The sequence below is a fragment of the Mus musculus genome, chromosome Y, assembly GCF_000001635.26.
Source record: "Mus musculus strain C57BL/6J chromosome Y, GRCm38.p6 C57BL/6J".
Lineage (NCBI taxonomy): Eukaryota > Metazoa > Chordata > Mammalia > Rodentia > Muridae > Mus > Mus musculus.
The window spans coordinates 77319142-77346417 of NC_000087.7; the positions used below are offsets into that span (position 1 = coordinate 77319142).

The window sequence follows — 27276 nt, forward strand, 5'->3', positions numbered from 1 at the left end:
TGTGAGGAAAAGCCTCCTGATCGCCATTTCCTGTGGAATCTGAGGGTGAATGGAAGGTGGAGGACCGTATTCATGGAAGAGGATCGAACAGGTCAGGGCCATAGAGAATTGGGAACCCTTGGAAGAGAAAAGCTTGGGGCCTGGGGATAGGATCAGAGAACCAGCTGCAGGACTGTGGGTCAGGGAACAGGGAGCCATTGGTGAGATGCCTTGGCGATTGTCCTGTGTGATATTCAGGATCCCTTAGAAACACACTGAGGATTCCTCCCTCCTCATTGTCTTCTCTATGGTGTGTTCCTTTGGTATAGACTGTATGAACATTGCAGACAGTAGAATGGCATAGGAAGATGAATGAAAAGAAGAAGAGGAGATAATTGTAAGAGATTCATAAGTCATTGGGGATGGATTCTGACCACAGATCTTTCTGTCTCAGTCTCCCATGTATTGGGATTAAAGACTTGCACCACCAAGTTCAGCTTTTTCTCTCAGTTTAGTTTCTGTAGGATGGGATCTATCTTTGTAGTTTCAGCTGGCCCGGCTTGGCCTGGCCTTGAACTTACAATCTTCAGATGTTTGAAATCCTCGGCTTCCCCAAATCCCTAATTTCTCCAATATAAGGACTTTCTGTGTGGGTGGTGGTGGTAGTTCATGTTTTTTTGTAGACTTAGTGGTGGATCTTTTTGATATGAATATACAGTTACCATGTTCTTTATCTTTCTGGATAGAACTGTGAGTTTACGTTAGACTGAGATAAACTGGTAAACAGAATTGCTGATGTTTTGTTTAAAAATATTCTGTGGGAGATAGGACCAAAATTCAGATACCTCAAAGGTTAAAGGATGTTGCTCATCGTTTTTTGGGAGGAGGGGAGGACTCATAGGTTGAAGGTTGGCCAGTTTTTGTCTCTTTTTAAACTGAGAAATTGCAGACTAATAATTTAGGTTCTAAAGGAGGTTTTTAAAGAAGTGAGTTAAAGAAGTTTTTAAAACAAGTTGTGAGGGAGAGGGACATGATAAATGGGATACACGGAGGAAATGGTACGGGTAAGTGTATATATATATGCATCACCATATTGAATATGTACACAGAACTCTCTGATAAAGGCAATTGATTAAAAATATACATGTTAAGTAAAAAAAGAAATGATCTTTCATTGAGCTAAAATTATTATTTGATTTTTTGTTATTTTTAATTTTTTAAATGATAATTTTTAATCAGGTAACTAAGTTCTTTTTTTCCTTTTTATTTTTATTGTTTTTTTTTAAACTAAGAAGACTACTGTGTTCTTATGAGAAGAATGGCTCTTAAGAAATTGAAGGTGATACCAAAGGAAGGTTACTTATTACTTTTGGACTTTGATGATGAGGACGATGACATAAAAGTTTCAGAGGAGGCTCTTTCGGAAGGTATCGCATTTCCAGTATTAATTGTGTCCTGCAGTTCATTAGACTTTACCTAGTCACCTGAAATGGAAGAAGTCTTTGTTAAGAGTTTACATATACTTCATTTCTAATTTTACCTATATCTCTCTATTCCTATATACAAGGTTTTGCAGCACATAAACCTACTCTTGGAACTATATCAGCATATGTTGAGAGAGAAGAACTTTCTTGATTTCGCCTCAAGAAAAGACATGAACATTGTTCGTATAATATGTTTGCCAAACATGAATTTATTTCATAAAACTTGCAAATAAATTATTTCCTTTCTTTTTCTATTATAACTTTTCCTTATTTACATTTCAAATATTATCCCCGTTTCTAGTTTCCACTCCAAAAAATCTCCTGTCCTCTCCCCTCTCCCCCATCTCCCCAACACATCATCTACCAATTCCTAACCCAGGTATTCCCCCATACTGGGGCATAGGATCTTTACAGGAACAAGTGTCTCTCCTCCCATTGATGCCTGACTAGTCCATCCTCTGCTACATAAGAAGCTGGAATCATATATCCCATTATTTGTTTTCATTGATTGGTGGTTTAATCCCATGGAAGTGTGGGGTACTTGTTAGTTCATGTTGTTTTTTCTTCTATGGGCCTGCAAACTCCTTAAGCTCCTTAGGTATTTTCTCCAGCTCCATAATTGGGGACCCTGTGCTAAGTCCAAAGGATGTCTGTGAACATCCACTTTTTTATTTGTCAGGCATTAGCAGATCCTCTCAGGAGACAACTATATCATTCTCCTGCACCCAATCCCTTGTTGGCATCTTCAGTAGATTTGGTGGTTGTATATGGGATGGATCCCCAAGTGAGGCAGTCTCTGTATTCTTTTATTCTCAGCTCCAATCTTTGTCTCTGTAACTCCCTCCATGATAATTTGGTTCCCCATTCTAAGAAGGAACGGCATATCCACACTTTGGTCTTCCTTCTTCAGTTTCATGGGTTTTGCACATTTTACCTTGGTTATTCTGAGCTTCAGGGATAATATCCACTCATAAATGTGTGAATATCATGTGTGTTTTTTGTGATTGGGTTAACTCTCTTAGGAAGATATCATCCAGATCCATCCATTTGTATAAAAATTTCATGAATTCAATGTTTTTAATAGCTGTGTAGTAATTCATTAAGTAAATGTGCCATATTTTCTATATACATTCCTCTAAAGAGAGTCATCTGGGTTCATTTCAGCTTCTTGTTATTATACAAAAGGCTGCTATGGACAAAGTGAAGCATGTTTCCTTATTACAAGTTTGAACTTCTGGGTATAACCTTATCAGTTTATGAGGTCCCATTTGTCCATTTTTAATCTTATAGCACAAGACATTGGTAGTATTTTTTTTCAAGAATATCCCCCCTTTGCCCATGTATTCCAGGCTATTCCCCACTTTCTCCTCTATAAGTTTCAGTGTCTCTGGTTTTATGTGCAGTCCCTTGATCGACTTAGACTTGAGCATTGCACAGGGGATGAGAATAGATCAATTTACATTCTCCTACATGCGAACTGCCAATTGAACCAACACCATTTGTTGAAAATGCTGTCTCCTTTCCACTAGATGGTTTTAGCTCCTTTGTCAAAGATCAAGTGACTAAAGGTTTATTTCTCTGACTTCAGTTCTATTTCATTTATCTACCTGTCTACCACTATACCTGTACCATGTAGTGTTTATCACAATTGCTTTGTAGTGCACTTTGAGGTCAGGCATGGTGATTCCACAAGAGGTTCTTTTATTGTTGGGAATAGTTTTTCCTATACCAGGTTTTTGTTTGTTGTTGTTGTTGTTGTTGTTGGTTTTTTGTTGTTGTTGTTGTTGTTGCTTGTTTGTTTTTTTCAAATTCCAGGAGAATTTGTAAATTGCCCTTTCTAACTCAGTAAAGAATTGAGTTGGAATTTTGATGGGGATTATATTGAATCTATAAACTACTTTTGGCAGAACAGCCATTTTTACTATATTAATCCTTCCAATCCATGAGCATGGGAGTTCTTTCCATGTTCTGAGATCTTGTTTCATTTCTTTCTTCAGAGACATGAAGTTTTTATCATATATATCTTTCACTTTCTAAGTTAGAGTCACACCAAGCTATTTTATATTATTTGTGAGTATTGTGAAGGGTGAGTTTTCCCAAATTTCTTTCTCATCCTCTTTTTCCTTTGAGTAGAGAAAGGCCACTGATATGTTTGAGTTAATTTTATATTCACCTACTGCACTGAAGTCATATATATGGTTACGATTTCTCTGGTGCATTTTTGGGTCACTGATACATGCTATCATATATTCTGGAAATAGTGATATTTTGACTTCTTCCTTTCCAATTTGTATTCATTTGTTTTCCTTTTGTTGTCTAATTGCTCTGGTTAGGACTTCAACTACTATATTCAATAGGTATGAAGAAAGTGGGCAGCCTTGTCTAGTCCCTGATTTTAATGAGATTGTTTCATTTAGTTTAATGTTTCCTACTCGTTTGCTGTCTATTGTATTTTTTTTTTATGTTTAGATATGGGCCTTGAATTCCTGACCTTTCCTGGACTTTTATTATGAATGGGTGTTGTGTTTTGTCAAATGCTTTCTCAGCATCTAATGAGGTGATCATGTTGGTTTTGTCTTTGAGTTTGTTTCTATAGTGGATTAAGTTGACAAATTTCCATATATTAAACCATCCCTGCATTACAGGGATGAAGTCTACTTGACCATGATGGATGATCGTTTTGATGTATTCTTTTATTTGGTTTGCAGTGATTTTATTGAGTATTTTTGCTTCGAAATTCATAAGGGAAAATGGTCTGAAGTTTCCTTTCTTCATTGTGTTTTTGTATGGTTTGAATATAATTGTAATCTGGCTTCATAGAACAAATTCAATAGTGTTCCTTCTCTTTTGATTTTGCATAATAGTTTGAAGAGTTTTGGTATTAGGTCTCCATGTGTAAGACCCCGAAGATGGACCTCCTCTCAAGTCCAGTAAAGTCCCGGGATGAGCTGGCCAGCACCCCAATGACTTGAGAGAAATCCACACCTGATGCAAACTGCAAGAGTTTTTATTATCAGCTAGCTAAGGACAAACTCCTTCCACTGTGCAGGGCAGGGGCGTATGACTCTGAGATGTGACAGAAGAAGGTTTTTATTAGCTAGCTGAGGAATTGGGATGAGTTGGGAGGAGAGTTTGGAGGAGTTGGGAAGAGATGGGAGGAGTGTTCTTCTCTGCCCAGATGTCCTTGTCAAAACTCCAATTTTTAATCTCTAGCTGTAAGGCTCAGAAACCAAAAGGATTTTTGGTGGCTGTAGAGAACATAGAGTCTCTTTCTGGCTGTATTTTTATAAATCAGGGAAAACAATCTTGGAGAATGTCCAGGTGCTTTACCTTCCAGGGAGAAACGCTCTAAGTTGTGGTCTCACATTTCCCACTCCTTCTAGTACATAGTTCTGATCTTATAAGTTAGAAAATTAAACCTCTGGCCCAGCTGCCAAACAAAGCCAACATGAGGTCACAGCTTTAGGATATGTAAGATTGAGAACCTCAGAAGCCCATTGAATGAGACAAAAGAGCCTCTTGCCATTGGGAGGAGGGAGGGAGGGAGGTTCCTGTGCAGTGCCCACTGTGTGTGAGCAGTGCCAGGCCAGTGGGCCATGGCAGGCTGGATGCCAGAACTGGGCACATGCTGGAGGTGTGGCAGCAGGGCTTGTGAGAATCATCAGGGAAAGTCCTTTTGATCTGAGTTCAAGTTTGCCAGAATGGTGGCACCAGACCAGGACAGGTACTCCTGTTTGAAATTTATGTGGCACCAAGATGGTTTCTGGTTCGTATGTTTTTTGTTTTTTTTTGTTTTTGTTTAAGTTTTTTATTGTGTTTCAACATTTCCAAGGCATCTTTTCTGACCAGTTGTAGGTCCTTCAAGTGAGCTAGTGGGAGTTCTGAAAAAGAAACATGAGGGTCAAACATTCCACCTGCTTCTGTTAAAGGGGGGGGGGTCCCCAGTTGAGGAGTTCGAATGGTGTAAGTTTAAATTTCCCTGTGGTGTTCCATACTCAGAACAAGGTGAAGGGAAAAAGAGCTGCATAATCTTTTCTGCAGGTCTCTAAAACCAATTTAGTCAAGGTTTCTTTTAATGCTCTATTCATGTGTGTTTTTGAGCTTTACTAAAGTTTCTTTTATGAGTGTGGATGACATTGCATTTGGCGTATAAATGTTCAGAATTGGGAATTCATTTTGGCAAATTTTAACATTGATGAATATGAAGTGTCCCTCCTCTTTTTTTTTTTTTTTGATAACTTTGGGTTGAAAGTCGAATTTATTTGATATTAGAATGGCTACTCCAACTTGTTTCTTTGTAACATTTCCTTGGATAATTGTTTTCCAGCCTTTTACTCTAAGGTAATATCTGTATTTGTCCCTGAGATTTGTTTCTAGTATGCTTGGTCTTGCTTACACATCCTGTCTGTTATTCTATGTCTTTTTATTGGTGAATTGTGTCCGCTGATATTATGAGATATTAAGGAAAAGTAGTTGTTGCTTCCTGTTATTTTTGTTGTTAGAGTTGGAATGTGATTCATGTAGCTTTCTTCTTTTAGGTTTGCTTCAAGATCAATTTCTTGGTTTTTCTAGAGTGTAATTTCCCTCCTTATATTGGAGTTTTCCCATTATTATCCACTTGATGGGCTGGATTTGTTCGAGCATATTGTGTAGATATCGTTTTTTTTCACAGAATACCTTGTTTTCTCAATCTATTGTAAAATTTTTTGATGCGTCTAGTAGCCTTGTCTGGCATTTCTTTTCCCTTAGGGTCTGTATGACATCTGCCCTGGATATTATGGCTTTCATAATCTCTGGGGATAAGTTAGGTATAGTTTTGATAGGATTTCCTTTATAAGTCACTTGACCATTTTCCCTTAGTGCTTTTAATATTCTTCTTTTTCTTTTCTTTTTTTTTTATTATGCATTTGGAGTTTTGATTTCTATATGATGGAAGAAATTTCTCTTGTGGTCCAAACTATTTGGAGTTTTGTAGGCTACTTGTATATTCATAGGCAACTCTTTCTTTAGGTTAGGGAAGTTTTCTTCTATAATTTTGTTGAATATATTCACTGTCCCTAAATTTGAAAAACTTACTTGTCATTGATACCTATTATCCTTAAGTTTTGTCATCTCCTTGTGTCCTGGATTTTCTCGGTGTAAATATTTCCTTTCTAAAATCTCTTCCAAAAATTTACATGGAGAGTTTTTCCAGATAAATTCAAATCGATAGTACTTTATTAATTATTACTTATATAGAATCCTTTCAAATGTTTCTGTTTTCTATTGTTAATACAGTAAAGAGCCCAGCATTTGATAAAAATGAGAATATATCGCCTCAAGCAGAAGCAGATGAAGATATGGGGTAACATTTTCAATATTTTTTGCCAGCTCAATAGATTACTTCATAAGTAGTGTTTGTATTACCTTCACTGGAGAAGTAGATTCAGGAAGATAGCAATACAAATCAGACACTGCTATATGTTGAGTTCAAGCCCAGCTTGAGGTCCTTCAGACCTTGTGATAACAAACACATAGCAACTAGTATAATATGACCACCTGCCTGAGATCTTCCAAGATATACACACAAAGAAAAGGAGAAAAATCATGAAAATAAGAGGGGGACCATCTGGCAAGAAGAAGGGTCTCAGCAAGAGTGGGAGAGTAATGAATAAACTACTGTGGGTGTAAATGTATGAATTGGTAAAAGTAAAGGATACAAGATCACTTTGATACTCCACCATGTAATATATACATATATATATATATATACATACACATATATATATATACATACATATACATATGTATATATATATACATACATATATATATATACATACATATACATATATATATATGTATATATATATGTATATATATATATATATATGACATTTGTTCTTAACCAAACATTATATATTTATTATAAATAATTAAAAGAAAGTTCTTTTTAAAGTTTTGTGTGGGTAAGAAAAATGCCTACCAGTCCACTATATTTCTTGCATTAATTTTTTATTTTCCTTTCTTCACAGAGATGAAGTAGACAGTATGTTGGATAAATCTGAAGGTATGTGTTTTTGGAGGTATTTGCCTGTTTTTTAAAGAGGTCAGAAGAGGGCATCAGATTTCTAGACTGTATAGCAAAAGGGGATAATTTTGGGTTCACAGTAATTGTAGTTTCCTTTAAAACACATATGAGATAACTTCTCAGCAAACATTCAGAATGCAAGATTAGCTGAAGATGTAGCTCAGTGGTAAATCACCATTTAAAAGTGATGAGTTTCATCTTCAGTGGCAAAAATAAACAAACAAAAACAAACAAAGAAACAAAACAAAACAATAACAATAAAAACCCCAAACAAACCAACAAATGCACCAAATTAACAAAAATCCTACCAAACAAGCAAAACACAGTTATAAGTCTTGCAAATGAAATTTTAGGTTGTCCAGTTTGCCAAATTAACTGCAAATTGTAAAATGAGCAAGAAACCCAGTTTGCTCTTGTAAGGAAACAAGCAAAACCAGCAATAAGCATTTTAGGAGCCTAAACTTAGGCATGCTTAGAGAAGAAAAAAAAAATATACAGTGGCTACCACAAGAGAACAAACCTCTCAGAGGGGCTAGAGAGATGGCTGTTTTGGTAACGTGCTTTATTTGAAAGTATATAAATTAAGGAGGGGGTCTTAAATCGGCTTTAAAAATGCAGGCTGCAACCCAGTGAAAAGTAGTTGGAGACAGCTTGCTGGCTAGCCAGGCTAGTGGCATTGGTGAGCTGCAGATTCAGAGAGAATCTGTCTCATGTTTTAAATTTGGGTAGTCAGAGGTGGTTCATGCCATAATCCCAGCAGTTGGTAACCAGGGTGAGGTCCAGGACTACAACCCTGCCTTGAAAAAAAAAAAAAAAAAAAAAAAAAAAAAAGGAAGTTGGAATGTGATTGAGAATGCAGCAAATGTCTATTTGTCGCCCTCTTATGCATACTTATACTGGAATGTATATGCATCAGTTTTTTACAATACTCTTTATCTGATTTACACAATCCATTAAAATGATGGTTTTTGTCTTTTTGTTTTTTCTCTATGAGCAAATTGTCAATATTAAGAAAGTGTTATAATTTTGTAATCTCCACTGTATAGTACAAATAAACATCTTTCAAGAAAAATGATCAGCACACCTTAAAAGACACAAAGTCAGGGATGGAAAGATGGCTTAGAAATTAAGAGCACTTGTTGTTCTTGGACAGAACCAAGTTTTAGTTCCTAGGACCCACACAATGGCTCAAAACCATTTTTAATTCTATATCCATGGGTTTTGGAATTCTCTTCTAGTTTCTATGTGCACCACACATGCATGTTTATAAACACAAACATGCAAAAACAAATTACTTAAATAAATAAAACAATTGAAAATTACAAACAACAGCACCTTCATCTGAAACAAAGTAGGAGAGTCTTGTTTGGGATCCGTTTTATTTTAGCTTTCAAGTTAGTATTGTAAACTTGGAAAATGGAAAGCCTCTGGGTAGTAGTGGCAGCTAAAATACTACCTCCTTTTTGCTCTTCAATGACAGACGACTGATTGAGCCTTTCTCACCCTTAGTACACATGTGCAAACACTGCCAATCAGCAAGGGCCTTGGCTGAGATTGTTTTCCCGCTATCCAAACCCTGTTACCCAGTATGCTTTGTGGTAGTCATCAAGCCGAGTTCTTGTGGAAGCAAGGTTCTTGAGGAAGCATGGTAGGGAGAAGTCTCAGTAGAGGTAGTCAATTGTCTGTTGAAAGATGATTAATACTGTTTGAGCTGGGGGCCTGTGTGGGGAAGAAGGTGGAGGGGTGGAGGTGTTACTTTAGGAGTAAGGAGAGGAGGTGACCCTCACTGGACTCAGGAAGGTACTGCTTCCAGGCTCACAATCAACTTTTCCCACTTAGTTCTCTGCTGAGAAAAACAGAGAACTTCGCTAAGGGCAGGGGTTTGAACAGAATTATCTTCTAACAGAAAGCAGGAAGGCCAGGGAATTGGAGACCCTGGAAGTCTTCTTGGGGCTTGGGGAGGTGAGGAGTGAGTAAATTGGAAGTCAGTTAGTGGAGCCAACAGACTAAAACCTTCTTTTAGCTGCTGCTGCCTGCCAGGAATTCATTAAAAACGAACTGAAAACCAGTCTTCATTTACCTCTACCTGTTGTTAAAATGGCAGATTCCCGAAATTTCTATGTATAGGCTCCAATTGCCTCAAAATACAGAGGCTCCTCTCAGCCTCAGAAGTGCTGGGACTTCAGACATAATTCAGGCCAGGTTGTTGTTATTTATTTGTTGTTTTGGTTTAGGACAGTAAGCTCTAACTCTATATCTCAGGATTGTCTGAAACCTCACCTGCAGCTTTGACTGGCCTTGAAACTGAAGTCCCCAGCCTTACAAATGTACCTGGGCCTGAGGAAATATGTGTTCTTTATTTTTTATATTTAAATTTTTGTTTGTTTGTTTGTTTGTTTGTTTTTTATTCCTTTTTTCCTTGTTGAAGATTGAAACCAGAGCTTCTTGCTGTAGCAGTAAAATATTTTTCCAGCCAGAAAAACTTTATATTTTAGATCTGCTTTAGATTTGTATTATGATGAAAAAAATTGAGGAGCTTGGCTATGATAAAAGCAACCATGATTTCATTTGGAGATTGAGATGCAAACACATTTACTCTAATTTATCAAAACCCTAGCAACAATGGGACCAAAATTTAGATCATCCTGTGATTGCATGTAAACCCACTTGAAGTCACAGTTAAAGCCATCATATTAGGTGTGTGTGTGTGTGTGTGTGTGTGTGTGTGTGTGTGTGTGTGTGTGTGTTTATTTACATTTCAAATATTAGTCATTTCCTGGTTTCACCCCAGAAATTCCCTTTACCATTCTACCCTCCCTCTGCTTCTATGAGCATGTTCCCCCACCCACCAACACCCATGTCCCTGCTCTGGTATTTGCCTACACTGGGACACCAAACTTCACATGACCAAGGACCTCTCCTCTCACTGATGTTTGACAAGGACATCCTCTGCTATGTATTTAGCTGGAGCCATGGTCCCCCTCTTTGTTTGCTGGCTTCGTCCCTGAGTGCTCTGGGGGGAGGGGGGCGGTCTGCTTGGTTCATATTATTGTTCTTCCTGTAAGATTACAAACCCCTTCAGCTCCTTCAGTCCTTCCTCTAACTCCTCCACTGTGGACCCCATAATCAGTCTGATTGTTGGCTGTGAGCATGAGCCTCTGTTTTTGCCAACCTCTGGCAGAGCCCCTAAGGACACAGCATTATTAGGCTCCTTTCAGCAATCATTTGTTGGTATCCACAATAGTGACAGGGTCTGGTGTTTATATACGGGATGGATCCACAGGTGGGGCAGATTCTGAATGGTAGTTCCTTCAGTCTCTGCCCTGCACTTTGTCTCCATATTTCCTCCCAGTAGTATTTTGTTCCCCATTCTGAGAAGGACGGAAACATGCACACTTTTTTCTTCCTTCTTAAGGTTTATGTGGTCTGTGAATTACATTTTGGGTATTCTGAACTTTTAGGATAATATCCACTTATCAGTGAGTGCATACCATATTTTTTCTTTTGGGATTGTGTTACCTCATACAGGATGATATACTTTAGACATATCCGTTTGCGTGTGAACTTCCTGAAGTCATTTTTTCTTTATGGTCACTATACATTTTTATCACTATTTCTCTATAATACAGCTTGAGGTCAGGGATGATTCCCCCTGAAGTTCTTTTATTGTTGTGAATAGTTTTACAATATCCTGGATTTTCGTTATTCCAAATGATTTTGCATATTGCTCTTTCTATCTTTATAAAGAATTAAGTTTGAATATTGATGGAGAGGGCATGGAATCAGAGCTTACTTATGGCAAGATAGACATTTTTACTAAATTATTTGGGACACCAATCTATGGCCATGGGAGATCTTTCCATCTTCTGAGAATTTCAATTCTATCTTCAGAGACATGAAGTTCTTGTCCTACAGAACTTTGACTTGCTTTTTTCGTGTCACACCAAGGTATTAAAATATGAGACTATTGTGAAGAGTGTTGCTTCCATAACTTCCTTTTCAGCCTGTTTATCCTTTGAGTAGAGGAAGGCTACTGATCTATTTGAGTTAATTGTATATCCAATCACTTTGCTAAAGTTGTTTCTCAGGCTTAAGGGTTCTTTAGAGGATTTTTTGGGGTCACTAAATATACTATCTTATTACCTATTAATAGTGATATTTTCATTTGTTCTTTTCCAATTTTTAACTTTTTGACCTCTTTTTGTTGTCTATTTAATCTGTCTAGAACTTCTAGTACTATAGTGAATAGGTAGGGAGAGAGTGGGAAGCCTTGTCATATATTAGTGGGATTGCATCGAGTTTCTCTCCATTTATTTTGATGTTGGATCCTGGTTTGCTACTATGTTTAGTTATGGGCCTTGCTTTCTGAATCTATCCAAGACTTCATCATGAAGGTGTGTTGATTTTTTTTAAATGATTCCTCAGCGTCTAATGAGATAATACTGTGTTTTTTTCCTTGAGATTCTTTACATATTGGATTACATTGATGGATTCCCATATATTGAACCATTCCTGTATCCCTGGGATGAAGCCGCTTGATCATGAAGGATGATCATTTTGATGTGTTCTTGGATTGTGTTTAACAGGATGTTATTGAGTATTTTTGCATCAATATTTATTTAGTTAAATTGGTCTAAAGTATCCTGTCTTCATTGGGTTTTTGTATGGTTTGGGTATAAGAGTAAATGTGGCTTCATAGAACAAATTAAGTAGTGTTCATTTTATTTTGTTTTTGCATAATAGATTGAAGATTGTTGGTATTGGTGTTTCATTGAAAGCCTGATAGAAATCTGTACTAAACCCATCAGATACGGGGCTTTTTTTTTTTTTTGAGGGGGGAGCTCTTAATGACTGCTTCTATTTCTTTGGGGATTATGGGAGAGTTTACAGGGTTTATCTCAACCTGATTGAAATTTAGTACCTGACATCTGTCTAGATAATTGTCCAATTCATCCAGATTTTCCACTTTTGCTAAGTTACAGGCTTATATAGTAGGATCTGATGATTTTTTTGGATTTACTAAGTATCTGTTGTTATGTCTCCCTTTTCATTACTGGTTTTGTTAATGTTGATATTTTCCCTGTGCCCTGTAATTAGTCTGGCTTATGTTTTATCTATCTTGTTGACTTTCTCAAAGGTCCAGCTCCTAGTTTGTTTGATTTTATGTTATAGTTCCTTTGTTTCCACTTGTTTGATTTCAGCCCTGAGTGTGATTAGTTCCTGCCTTCAACTCCTCTTGGGTGAATTTCCTTCCTGTTATTCAAGGGGTTTTAGGTGTGCTGTCAACCTACTACTGTATCTTCTCTCCAGTTTCTATTTAGAGGCATTCAGAGCTATGAGATTCCCTTTAACACTGCTTTAGTTGTGTTCCACAACTTTCAGTATGTAGTAACTTCATTTTTTTTTAAACTCTAAAAAGTCTTACATTTATTTTTTTTTTTATTTCTTCCCTACCTGATTTATCACTGACTGGATTTTTGTTCACCTTCTACGTGTACATGGGTTTTCAATTATTTATATTATTATTTCAGATCAGCCTTAGTCCTTGGTGATTAGATAGGATGTATGAGATTATTTGGATATTTTTATATCTGTTGAGGCATGTTTTGTGACTGATTATATTGTTAATTTTGGAGAAGGCGTCATGAGGTGCTGAGCAGAATGGACAATTTTTGTTCTAGAATAAAATGTTCTATAGATATCAACTAATGTATTTGTTTCATAACTTCTGTTAGTTTAACTGTGTCTTTTTTTAAATTTTTCTTTCCAGGATCTTTCCATTGATGAGGAGGGTTGTTGAAGTCTTCTGCTATTATTGTGTGTGGTGCAATGTGCATTTTGAGCTGTACTAAAGTTTCTTATATGAATATGGATGCCATTGCATTTGGACTATAAATGTTTAGAATTGAAAATTCATCTTGGTAAATTTTAACTTTGATGAATATGAAGTGTCACTCCTTGTCTTTTTTGATAACATTGGGTTGAAAGTCAAATTTATTTGATATTAGAATGGCTACTCCAAATTTGTTTCTTTGGAACATTTGCTTAGAAAATTGTTTTCCAGCCTTTTACTGTGAGGAAATGTCTGTCTTTGTCCCTGAGGTTTGTTTCTGGTATGCTGGGTCTTGCTTACACATCCAGTCTGTTTGTCTATTTCTTTCTAATTGGTGAATAGAATATGGTGATATTAAGAGATACTAAGACAAAGTCTTTGTTTCTTCCTGTTATTTTTGTTGGAATTTTGTTCATGTAGCTATCTTCTTTTAGGTTTACTTCAAGATTAATATCTTGCTTTTGCTAGCATGTGATTTCCCTCCTTATATTGGAGTTTTCCCTTTATTATCCCTTGAAGGGTTTGGTTTGTTCAAAGGTATTGTGTAAATATTGTTTTTTCACGGAATACCTTGTTTTCTCAATCTATGGTAAAATAGTTTTACTGCATATTATAGCTTTGGCTCTTATTTCTGCTCTCTTAGTGTCTGTATGATATCTACCGTGGATCTTATGGCTTTCATAGTCTCTGGGGAGAAGTTAGGTGTAATTCTGATAGGAATTCCTGTATATGTTACTTGACCATTTTACCTTACTGCTTTTAATATTCTTTCTTTGTTTTGTTCATTTGGTGCTTTGATTAATATATGATGGCAGGGATTTTTGTTTTTGTTGTTGTTTTTCTGGTCCAAACTATTTGGAGTTCTGCATGCTTCTTGTATGTTCATGGACATCTCTTTCATTAGGTTAGGAAAGGTTTCTTTTATAGTTTTGTTGAAGATATTCACTGGCCCTATAATTTGGAAATCTTACTTCTCATCTACACCTGTTATCCTTATGTTTTTTCTTCTCCTTGTGTCCTAGATTTCCTGGATGTACTTAATTTTACTTAATTTTTAAAATCTGTTTCAAAAACTCAAAATGGGCAGTTTTTCCAAAGAAATTCAAATTGATAGTACTTTATTAACTATTACTAATATTGCATACTTTCAAATGTTTACATTTTCTATTGTCAATACAGTAAATAATCCAGCAATTGGTAAAGATGAAAATATATCGCCTCAAGTAAAAGGAGATGAAGACATGGGGTAATATTTTCAATTCTTTTTCTTTTTTTCTCTTTTTTTTTTCTTTCTTTTTTTTTTTTTTGCCAGTTCAATAGAGTACTTCAAAAGTAGTGTTTGTGTTACCTTCACTGGAAAACTAGATTCAGGAAGATCAGCATTTCAATGTCAGATGCTGATATATGTTAAGTTCAAGCCCAGCTTGGGATCCTTTAGACTTTGTGATCACAAACACATAGGAACTCATACAATAGGACCACCTGCATGTGATCTTTGACACACTCAAAGAAAAGGAGAAACATCATAAAAATAAGTAGGGGACTATCTGGGGGAAAAAAGGGTCTTGGCAATTGTGGGAGAGTTATGAATAAACTCCTTGTGGGGTGTAAACGTATGAATTGTTAAAAGTAAATAATCCAAGTTCAAGTTGGTAGTCCACCTTATATTTTATATGCATATGACATTTGTTCCAAACCAAACATTATATATTTATTATAAAAAATTAAAGAAGGTTCTGTGTAAAGTTTTGTGTGTGGTAAAAAAAATGGCCTACCAGTCTACTATATTTCTTGCTTTAATTTTTTATTGTTCTGTCTTCACAGACATGAAGTAGGCAGTATGTTGGATAAATCTGGAGGTATGTGTTTTAGAAATATTTCCCTGTTTCTTGAAGAGGCCAAACGAGGGAAACAGATCTCTATAGAACCTATAGCATAGGGGGATAATTGTAGGCTTCACAGAAATTATAGTTTTCGTTAAAAAATACACACAGATAACTTCTCATCCAACATTCAAAACTAAAGATTAACTAAAGATGTAGCTCAGTGGTAAAGCACCATTAAAAGTTATAAATTTCATCTTCAGTGGTGAAAACAAAAACAAAAACAAAAAACCAGCAAAAAAAAACAAACCCAGCAATTTAAAAAAAAAAAAAAAAAAAAAAAAAAAAAAAAGCACCAGAGAAACAAAACACAGCAATAAGACTAGTAAATGAAATGTCAGTTCGTCCAGTGTGCCAAATTAGCTGCAAATTGTAAAGTGAGCAAGAAAACCAATTTGCTGTTGTAAGGAAACAAGCAAAACCACCACTAAGCATTTTTGGAGCCTAAACTTAGGCATGATTAGAGAAATAGAAAAAGAAACCAAACAAACAAAAAACAAACAAACAAAAAATTGCAGTGTCTATAGCAACAGAACAAACCTTGAAGAGTGGCTAGAGAGATGGCTGTTTTAGTAAAATGTTTTTCTTGAAAATAAAAGTGGGGGCCTAGAATCCACTTCTAAAATGCAGGCTGCCAACCAGTGCTGAGTAGGTGGAGACAGCTTGCTGGCTAGCCGAGGTAGTGGCATTGGTTAGCTGCATATTCAGAGAGAACCTATCTCAAGTTTTAAGTTGGGTCAGTCAGTGGTGGCACATGCCTTAATCCCAGACGTTGGGAGGCAGAGGCAGGGAGATTTTTGATTTTGATGCCACCCTGGTATACAGGGTGAGTTCCTGGTTAACCAGAGCTATACAGATAAACCCTGACTTGAAAAAAAAAAAACTGAAAATGAAAAAGAAATTTGGAATATAATTGAGAATAAAACAGATGTCTATATCTGGCCTCCTTATGCACCCATATACTGAAATGTATACACTCCATTTTTATCCTGAAACTATTTATGATTTACACAATCCATTAAAATTATGTTTTTTTGTTGCTGTTTTGTTTGTTTGTTTGTTTGTTTTTCTGTTTCTGGAAATAGACAACATTAACAAAGTCATTTTTTATACTCTCCATTATATAGTAAAATTAAACATCTATCGTGAGAAATGGTCCAGCACACCTTAAAACACACACAGGATAGGAATGGAAAGATGGCTTAGAAATTAAGAACACTTGTTGCTTTTGTACAGAACCAAGGTTTAGTTCCTAGAACCCACATAATTCTCAAAATCATTTTTAATTCTAGATCCAGGGATTTTGGCATCCTATTCTAGTTTCTAGGGGAACTAGTCATACATGTTATATAAATACAAACATGCAAAAACACTTTAGTTTAAAAAAAAAAACCAAAAAAAAAAGAAACAAAAAAACAAAACAAACAAACAAACCAAAAAACAATGTAGAGTTACATAGAACAGTCCCTTCATCTGAAACAAAGTAGGAGAGTCGTCTTTGGAGTTCATTTTATTTTAACTTTCAAGTTAGTATTGCAAACTTAGAAAATGGAAAGCCTCTGGGTAGTAGTGGAAGTTAAAATACTACCCGCTTTTTGAAGCTTTAATCACAGATGACTGAAAGAGCCTCTCTTACCCTTAGTACTCATGTGCAAACACAGCCAATCAGCAATGGGCTTGGCTGAGATTATTTTCCTGCTGTTCAAACCCTGTTACCCAGTATGGTGGCTACAAAGAGTTCTTGAGGAAGCAAAATTCTTGAGGAATCATGGTAGGATGAAGTCTCAGTGGAGGTAGTCAATTGTCTGTTGGTTAATCCTGGTTCAGCTAGGGGTCTGGGTGGGGATGAAGGTGGAGTTTTGGAGGTGTTTCTTCAGGAGTAATGAGATTAGGTGACCCTCACTGGACTCAGGAAGTTGCTACTTCCAGGTTCACAATCGACCTTTCCCACTTAGGCCTCTGCTGAGAAAAACTGAGAACTTCACTGTAAGTGCAAGAGTTTGAACAGACTAGCTCCTAGCAGAAATCAGGAAGGCCAAGGAAATGGAGACCCTGAAAGTATTCTTGGGGACTGGGGATGTGAGGTGTGAGTAAACTGGACTTCACTTAGTGTATGAAACAGACAAAACCCTCTTCTGTGCAACTGCTTCCCACCAGGAATTTATTAAAAAGAAACTGAAGACCAGTCTACATTTTAACGTGTTGTGAAAATGCCACATTGCCGAAATTTCTATATATAGGTTCCAAACTGCCTCAAATACTAGAGGCTTCTCTCAGCCTCAGAAGTGCTGGGAATTCAGACATAATTCAGACCAGGCTGTCTTTATTTATTTGTTGTTTTGGTTTAGGAAAGTAACCTCTAGCTCTATATCTCAGGATTGTCTGAAACCTCAATTGCAGCCTGGACTGGCCTTGTACCTGAAGTCCTCAGCCTCAGAAATGTAATGGGGCCTGAGGAATCATGCCTTCTTTATTTTTTATATCTAAATTTTGGGGGTTTTTATTTTTCATTCCTGAAGATTGAAACCAGAGCTTCTTGCTGTAGCAGTAAAATATTTGTCCAGCCAGGAAGAATTTTATATTTAAGATTTGTCTTAGATTTGTATTGTGATGAAAAAGGTTGAGGAGCTTGGTTGTGATAAGAGCAACTATGATTTTATTTGGAGATTGAGATGCAGACACATTTACTCTAATTTATCAAAAAACTAGCAGGAATGGGAAAAATTTAGATCATCCTGTGATTAGATGTAAACCCACCTGAAGACACAGTTAAAGCCATCTGTGTGTGTGTGTGTGTGTGTGTGTGTGTGTGTGTGTGTGTGTGTGTGTGTGAGTGTGTATGTATTTATTTACATTTCAAATATCAGCCATTTCCTGGTTTAATCCCAGGAAATCCCTATTCCATTTGACACTTGCTTTGTTTCTATGAGCCTGTTCCCTCACCCACATACTCCACCTCCCTACCCTGGCATTTGCCTACACTGGGGCATGGAGCTTTCACAGGACCAAGGACCTCTCCTCCCACTGATGTCTGACAATACCATCCTCTGCTCTATATGCCGCTAGAGTCATGGGTGCCCCTCTTTGTTTGGTGGCTTAGTCCCTGAGTGCTCTGGTCTGTCTGCTCGGTTCATATTGTTGTTCTTCCTGTAAGGTTGCAAACCCCTTCAGCTCCTTCAGTTCTTCCTCTAACTGCTCCCCTGGGGACCCCATGATCAGTCTGATTGTTGGCTGTGAGCATCAGCCTCTGTTCTTGCCAAGCCCTGGCAGAGCCTCTCAGGAGACAGTCATATTATGCTCCTATCAGCAAGCACTTGTTGGTATCCACAATAGAGACTGTGCCTGGTTTCTGTATATGGGATGGATCCAAAGGTTGGACAGAATCTGGATGGTCATTCCTTAAGTCTCTGCCCTGATCTCCACATTTCCTATCAGGAATATTATGTTCCCCATTCTAAGAAGGACTGAAACACCTACACTTTTGTCTTCCTTCTTCTTCAGCTTCATGTGGTCTGTGAATTACATTTTGGGTATTCTGAGCTTTTAGGGTAATATCCACTTATCAGTGAGTGCATACCATGTTTTTTTTTCCTTTGAGATCACACAGGATGATATATTTTAGATCTCTCCATTTCATGAAGGCATTGTCTCTGTACCATTACCATACATTTTTGTATCACTATTTCTGCATAATACAGCTTAAGGTCAGGGATGATTCCCCCTGAAGTTCTTTTATTGTTGAGAATAGTTTTGGGATATTCTGGAGTTTTGATATTCCGAATGGTTTTGCATATTGCTCTTTCTGTCTCTACGAAGAATTGAGTTTCAATTTTGATGGAGAGTGCATGGAATCTGTAGATTGCTTTTGGGAAGACAGCCATTTTTACTAACTTAATCTATGACCATGGGAGACCTTTCCATCTTCTGAGATTTTTCAGTTTCTTTCTTCAGAGACTTGAAGTTCTTGTCATAGAAATCTTTCACCTGCTTGGTTTGAGTCACATCAAGGAACTATAATTTGTGACTTTTGAAAGGTGTTGTTTCCATAATTGCCTTTCAGCCTGTTTATCTTTTGAGTAGAAGAAAGGTACTGTTTTGTTTGAGTTAATTGTATATCTAGCCACTTTGCTGAAGTTGTTTTTCAGGTTTATGGGTTCTCTGATGGAATTTTTGTGGTCACTTAAGTATACTATTTTATTATCTGCTAATAGTGATATTTTGATTTATTCCTTTCCAATTTTTATTCCTTTGACCAATTTTTGTTTTCTAGTTGCTCTGTCTAGAACTTGTAGTACTATAGTGAATTGGTAGGGAAAAAGTAAGAAGCCTTGTCTAGTCCTGTCTTGTCTTATTTTAGTGGAATTGCATCAAGTTTCTTTCCATTTAATTTGATGTTGGCTTCTGGTTTGCTTCTATATTTAGGTATGTGCTTAAAATTCTTAATCTATCCAAGACTATTATCATGAAGGTTTGTTGATTTTTTTTCAAATAATTTCTCTTCATCTAGTGAGAACTGTGTGTGAATTTGCTTCAATATATGTGTGCATGTTTGGATGTGTGTGTCTGTGTGTGTGTGACAGATACATATATATGTATCTGATGAATCCGATTGTTTCATAACTTCTCATTAGTTTCACAGTGTCTCTTTTTCATTTCTTTTTTTTCCAGGACCTCTGCGTTGCTCAGAGTGGGGTGTTGAAGTTTCTCACTATTATTATATGGGGTACAATATGTACTTTGAGTTCTAGTAAAATTTCTTTATGAATTTGGTTGCCCTTGTATTTGGAGCATAGATATTCAGAATTGTGAGTTCATCTTTGATGAATTATCCTTTGATAAGCATGAAGTAACATTACTTACCTTAAAAAACAAAAAAAAGTACTTTGTGAACCTCCTCTTTTCACAGTAGGCCCTCTTGACTACTGAGGCTTTTTTTGTAACAGCTTTGAAGGAATTTTAAAAGGAAAAAAAATAGATGTAAACAATTTCACAGTTCCATGTACTCATAGCTAAGTGATATGTATACAAAATTCTGTACATGAAACATATTTTCATTGATCCAGTGCTAATTTTATATTAAGTCAGTTTCTTTTCTAGGAGTCTTCTGTGCTTCCTTCTTTATATGGCACAGTGCAAAACTGAATTCTTTAATGTAACCCTTATAACTTATTTTTAAATTTTATGTTATGGTTATTGTTTTTTTTTTTTCTTTCACGTGTGTATGTGCACAACTAGTGTGTCTTGTACCTGAGGAAGCCAGATGAAGGCCTTGAATCCCCTGAAACTGAAGTTATAGGTAGTGAGCCACCTTGTGGGTTTTGGTACTCCAATCTCAGAAAGCTGGAAGGGAACCAGTGCTCTTAACTGCTGAATCATCTCTCCAATCCCTTCATTGTTTTTTTTTTTCTTTTTATGAAATGAATTATGTAACTGTAAGTGGAAGACAACTTACTAAACAATGAGAGAATGATACTCAGATTCTAAAGTATCTGTTTTAAATTATATGTAACTGAATGCTAAGTGAGCTTTCTCAGAAGACAGTAACTTGTCTTTGAGATATGGTGTCATTATGTAGTTCAGGCTGGCCTGCATTTTCCTATTTAACCTATGCAGTCTTTACACTGGAAATCTCCTGCTTAAGCTTCCAATACTAGGATCATACACACACAAAAAAAAACATCTTTACATGGCTTACTAAACAATGCTCCTAATACCTATTTTTGGACTTATTTATGTGTATTAGTGTTTTGCTTACAGTTATATATGTGCACCACATGTGTACCTGTTGTTCAGATATCAGTTGATTATTTCAGATACCTGGAACTGGAGTCAGATAGTTGTGAGCCACCATATGAGTGCTAGACACCAAACCTATGTCCTTTGCAAAGAACAGAAAGTACTCTTAACTGCTGAGCCATATCTCTACCCCCATGAAACAATATTATATTTTTAAAAAATAATATTTTGCTTCTTTCAAGTTACCCATTTTACCAAATTATTTTTTTTTCAACTGAAGGATTTGCTCTATTTAGAGGAGGCAGAATAATCATTTAATAATCTGATTTTGTCTAGTACTATGTATGGTGAGAATATTAAACATGTACACCGAAATATAGCTTCATCCTAGTTACTGAAAGCTAACTGTGCATGCTAGAAAGGTACTAAACATTTTCTGAAGCATTACAATTTTCATGAACTGCAGCAGTTACTGATCAAAAGTTCCTACCATAATTTTCTTCAAGTGTTTTTTTAAAGGATATGTTCTGAAATATAATTACCAATTCACTTTAGAAATAATTTTATTTTGATTAAAAAAAAACTTGGAGATCATTGTTTTAAACATAGATTTTAACATTTTTATCTATTTTTATTTATATAGGTATTTTGCCTATAAGTATGTCTGTGAGTCATATACATATGTACCTGGTGCATGCAGAATTTAGAACAGGGCATCACATCCCCTGGAACTGGAGTTGGAGATATTTGTGCACATTATGTAGGTGCTAGGAATCAAACGCAGGTTTGATTCTGACAGGGTCTCATTTGTAGCTCTGACTGTCCTGGAACTCAGTATGTTGACCAGGTTAACCTGGAACACACAAATATCTCTCTGCCTTTTCCTCCAGAATACTAGGATTAACATGGGAACCAATATGACCGGTTGCCCTCTTATTTTAATTGAATATTTTAAACAATGGGTCTAACAGTTCTACAGTCAAGTTTGTTCTTTCAGTTGCATCATCTTTTTTAGATTTGGAAAAGAATTAGCCTTTATTAAAAGTGTTTCCCTATGAAGAATTAAGTATACTTTTGATCCTTTTTTTTTGTGCATTTGTTCTTTTGAAAACTGTTCTTGAAGCTCAAAATTATTTTCCTTACAGAAATTAAAATTCAGATAAGATTAGATATTTCTTATCCAAAATACATGGACTGTTTTTTTCTATGTTGTGGAACATTTCTGTAGACTTTACAGGTTGAACATCCTTCATCTGAACATACCAAACCCTAAGTATTCTAAAGTATGAAGCATGTTTGTGATATCTATCATTTAATTTTAAGTTTCCATAGCATTATTGAATGAAATTTATCTATATCTATTTTTACTTGAATACATGGAATCATCTAATTTTTCTTCAAAATGACTCTTTATTTTTAATATAGATGACATTTATAAGACGCTTCACATAAAGAGAAAATGGATGGAAACTTATGTCAAAGAATCTTTCAAATGCAGCAACCAGAAATTAGAAAGATTTTGCAAAACGAACGAACGAGAGAGGTAGAGTTGTTATATTTGTAGGGTCAAATGTGTATCATTTTAAAAATTATATGTGGCTGCAGTTTAAAAAAAATTATATCATGTCTGATTCTTTAGTAAAAATGTGTGGCTTTGATTTTGTCTAAACAGTTAACCCTATAACAACATGCCTTCAAGCAAACTAAATCTAATTCATAGAAATCTATGAAAATTTTATTTTCTGCTTTAAGTCAATGTTAATGAGATTTAAATTTTAATTTACATTCATTGTGGAAATACAGAAGTCTTGCACATAGTCTTAGGAATGTAATTTATGGATTATTATGTTTAACAATATTCAAAAGGAACAACTACAATTACATATGCAGACAATTTGTATATTTTATTTGACATGTTTTGCACTGTCTTTACTAAGGCAATGTATGAAAAATAAATTAGAACTTATATTTGGTAGAAAATAATGAAAAAAAACCACATTGAAATATAATTAAATTTTGTACATGTATATATATATATATATATGTGTGTGTGTGTGTGTGTGTGTGTGTTACGTGTGTGTTGTGTGTGTTTATATTTCTTTAATTTTGAAAAGCTAAAACGTAAATGAAAACCTCTCTGATAATATGTTAGGGGAAAAATCTATAATGATTTCCCATTAGATATTTTATACTGCTATTTTTCTTTTTATAGTATGAAATGTTCAATTGAATTTGTTCTGAGTGTTCTTTTTCATATTGGTATGAAATGTGCCTGCTTTTGTTACTGTGCTTTACAGGAAGAACATCAACAACAAATTTTGTGAGCAGTATATAACTACATTTCAGAAGTCTGATATGGATGTACAGAAATTCAATGAAGAAAAAGAAAAATCAGTGGTTGGTACCATAAAAAAAACTTAATATTTAACCTAGTATTACTAAGTAGGAATGGAACAACTAGCCTTGAGTTGAGCATATGAAACTAAATTAAGTTCCATTATCTATCTATCCTTGCTTCTGTTCTAGTCTTACTGAGATATAAACTATTGATTGCATACTATATCAATGAAAACGACTAGGCATTTTATGGTATACCAGATCATAAGTTTTCAAGAGGCAGACATTTGCAGAAAGATCAAGAGATGATTACCAGTGACTACAAAAAAAAAAAATAAATAAAACAAAAAAAAAAAACAAAAAAAACCACAATATATCAGAGTTCAAAGAAGAGAGAAAGCTTATTTATTGGTTTCACCTGGACTCTGTTGTTTATATTAAAAAACCAACTCAATTTGGTAAATCAGTTCTTACAGTCCTAAATTTAGTAAAGATTTAGTAATAACAGAGGATGGAAACAAACAATCTCAACAGCCCTGGAAGAATTTTCCTGTGGAAGAATATCAGCAAACAATTTTAGATCACGTCTCCATTACTCTACCTGTAGAGTCATCACCTGGTTTCCAAGTAAGATCTGAGACAACGATAATCATATTAACCATTTTATTTTATTTACTGGTTAATAGTTTGGAAAGTATTCAATTTGAAAGGAACAGCAAATTCATTCTTGCCTCAGAAGGCATTGAGGAACCTGCCATTATGAGTCAGTTCTGGAAAGAGATAGGAACTAAAGATAAATAATATATACTCCAATTGAAGACAGTTTTTAAACATTGGACTCTGGATGACATTTCAAGGGAAAGTGATCATCCCTGTAAATAAGGAGTCTAAAGACAGAACAGCAGGGTACTTCAAGATTTGTAATTCTGCATATGGCAGCTGGTGAGAGGGAGCCAGTAAAGGAAGAGAACCACTGGTAGAAAGAAAACTACCATGAGTGAAGGAAAGTTTTAAAGAAGAAAAGATCCCTAAATGTGTCATATGCTGCATGTGGGCCCAATAAGATTGATTTACAGGGCTGGAAGATGGTTTAATTGGTAATCTTTCTCCCGTGTAGGCATGGAGACCCCAGCTTATATTCCCTGCATTGGGATGAATGCCCACACCACCACCAACAACAACAAAATAAACAACAACAAACTAGCAACACTAAAAACAAACCACCACCACAACAACAAAAAAAAGTTGGTGTGGTTGTGAGCATTTTAAAACAACCAATCTCAGATTTAGTTCAGAGAAAAGAAGATCTCCAGATCTTTGTAGCCACCAGGTGTAGCATAAATGATGAGCTCTAGGTTTAGTGAGATTCTGTCTCTGAAACAGTACTGTGAAATCAAAGATGACACCCAATATTAACCCTTTGTCTCCAAATGTATGCAGGTGCACTTTTTTTAAAGATAAGCATTGCAAATTAGAGGTAATTTTACTTAATTATGATGATTTGAGTGCAAATGTGAGGTAAAAAATTGATCACAGTGAATAAAGGGCAAAACAGGATTGTAGTAGCCCAAGGTGAAAAGGTGTAAAGGGCTTGTCTTAATTTTTTTTTAAATGCAAATTATCATGGTTGTGCGCAACCCTAAAGAATACAATGAGAACTTTATGTTACTACTTCTATGTGTTGCTTGAGATTGGAATCTACAGAAAACCAATCTAAGCTTCCAAGACTAGGATTTTACCGAGTTCATGTATACATGGTGCATGCCTATAAACATAAGAACTTGGGAGGCTAAGGCCAGTCTGTGCATTATGAAAAACTCTTTCACATTAAAAAAAAATTCCTACCCCACAATTGGTAGCATAATGTTATTTCATATTATTGTAAATATATATATATATTTAGTCAAAATAGTTGTTAAAATTTTAAATCAGTTGGAAAACTATTCCTTTTAACTTTCATATAGAATTATTTTTGCTCACATAAATGTTTTAGTATTAGATATGCATTTAGTGTTTTATTGTTAGACTAACATGCATGTTGCATGGCAGTAACAACAAAAATAAACAGAATTGTTATACTAAGGTTTTCCTTTTACATTTGTAGAATAGTTGTCAAAAAGAACAACAAGCATTGAAACTGTCCAAATGTAGTCAGAACCAGACCCTGGAAGCAGTTAAAGAAATGCATGAGAAGTCCATGGAGGTATGTTGCACATGGTCCATAAAATGACCTTAGGAATCTAAATATGTTTTAATAATCATAAAGTTTTAACTACTTATTATTTTGAATTATTTCTTACTGAAATGACTGCTATTATCCATAAAATCCTAATGGCTTTGTATGAATTATTAAAGTTATGAAATGATAAAATGGGAATTTGACCTCAGATGTACCTCATACTTTAATAACACTATAATTATCCTGCTTTATTAAACATAACCCTAACACTAACCCTAATCCTAATCCTGACCTTAACCTTTACCCTATACATCATCTGCACAGAATCTTTCATATTTGTATCCTTGGGAATTTATTTAATAAGAGGTACTTTTCTGTTTTAGGTTTTGATGAACTTGGGGACCAAGTACTAAGATATGCTTTTTGGTGTAGATGGTGAACTGAGAAAAAAAAATGTCTATGTTTGAAAGAGCCATCATGGAGAATAATCTGAAGTTCTCTTCTACTTTCCCATCTTCAGAAAAATGAAGCATGAAAAATTTTCACTTGCTGGTATATATATAAAACAAATAAAAAAATCTCTAACTTTTTTGTTTCCTATGAAACAGAGTTTTAAAGTTTCTTTAATCCTTGTTATTCTGATGATTCTGAGAAGGAAGTTAATCCCAGTGATGTGATTACAAAGTTAACTAGCAGTTATACCTTTAGAGTTAAAATAGAACTTCTTTATTTTTAAATATCTTTAATCATTTTCTTGTTTAAGTATAAGTGCATCTTTATATTAACTTCCAAAGGAAATCTAAATGAATATGTGAATGGTATATAGTCCCGTGGACTGAAATTCCACACACTAATATAGTTGAATTATTTAAAATTTATTCTTATACTTTTTTTAAAGTCGAGATTTTATTCTTCTCCTAGTTCCCCCTCTTACTGTTCCACACCCCATATCTCCTGCCTATATGCCCCCATGCTCCCAGGGCCCCAAGCCCACAATCCCCATCTCCAAGAGTATGACACCACCATCCTGTCCCCTCTCCACCAGACCTCCCTGCTCCCTGGGGCCTGAAGTCCCTTGAGGATTAGATGGACCTCATCTGACTGAGTCCAGACCTGGCAGTCCTTTTCTGTATATGTGTTGGTGGCTTTATATCATCTGGTGTATGAAGCCTGGTTGCTGGCTCAGTGTCTGAGACATCCTGGGAGGTCCAGGTTATTTGAGATTGTTGGTCCTCCTACCGGGTAGACCTCTTCCTCAGCTTCTTCCAGCTTTTCCCCAATTCATCCACAGGGGTTCCCAGCTTCTGTCTATTTGTTGCATATAAATTTGAGCATCTGACTCTTTCACCTGCTGGTTTGGTCTTTCAGAGAGCAGTCATGATAAGCCCATTTTTTGTGAGCACAGAATAGCATCAGTAATAGTGTCAGGCCTTGATGCCTCTCCTTGAGCTTTATCACAATTTGGTCTTGTCACTGAATCTCCTTTTCTTTAGGCTTTTCTCCATGTTTTTTCCTTGCAGTTCTTTCAGACAGGAACAATTCTGGGTTAGAGCTTTTTACTGTGGGATGGTAACTCAATCTTTCCACTTGATGTCCTGTCCCTCCACTGGAGGAGGACTCTACAAGTTCCCTCTCCCCACTGTAGGGCATTTCTTCTAAGGTCCCTCCCTTTGAGTCCTTAGGGTCTCTCACCTCCCAGGTCTCTGATATAACCGAGGGTTTTCTCACCTCCTACCTCAAAAAGTTGCCTGTTTCCATTCTTTTTGCTTTTCCTC

General features: G+C 35.8%; 1 protein-coding gene across 1 annotated transcript; it reads left to right on the top strand.

Moving 5' to 3' along the window:
* Positions 1-1288: 1288 nt before the first annotated feature.
* Gm21638 (predicted gene, 21638) lies at positions 1289-25914 on the top strand. Its single transcript, XM_017318719.1, has 7 exons — positions 1289-1406; positions 6741-6807; positions 7478-7512; positions 22411-22528; positions 23283-23382; positions 25427-25525; positions 25885-25914. Exons 1-7 carry the CDS (start codon positions 1289-1291, stop codon positions 25912-25914), a joined length of 567 nt encoding a protein of 188 aa, XP_017174208.1.
* The last annotated feature ends 1362 nt before the right edge of the window (positions 25915-27276 follow it).

What these genes read in the sequence shown, in the direction of transcription:
- Gm21638 (XM_017318719.1), top strand. Translation starts at nt 1,289, where the DNA reads ATGAGAAGAATGGCTCTTAAGAAATTGAAGGTGATACCAAAGGAAGGT. An exon ending in AGAGGAGGCTCTTTCGGAAG is followed by an intron (nt 1,407 to 6,740) that starts GTATCGCATTTC and finishes TTGTTAATACAG; the next exon opens with TAAAGAGCCCAGCATTTGAT. An exon ending in AAAACGAACGAACGAGAGAG is followed by an intron (nt 22,529 to 23,282) that starts GTAGAGTTGTTA and finishes TGTGCTTTACAG; the next exon opens with GAAGAACATCAACAACAAAT.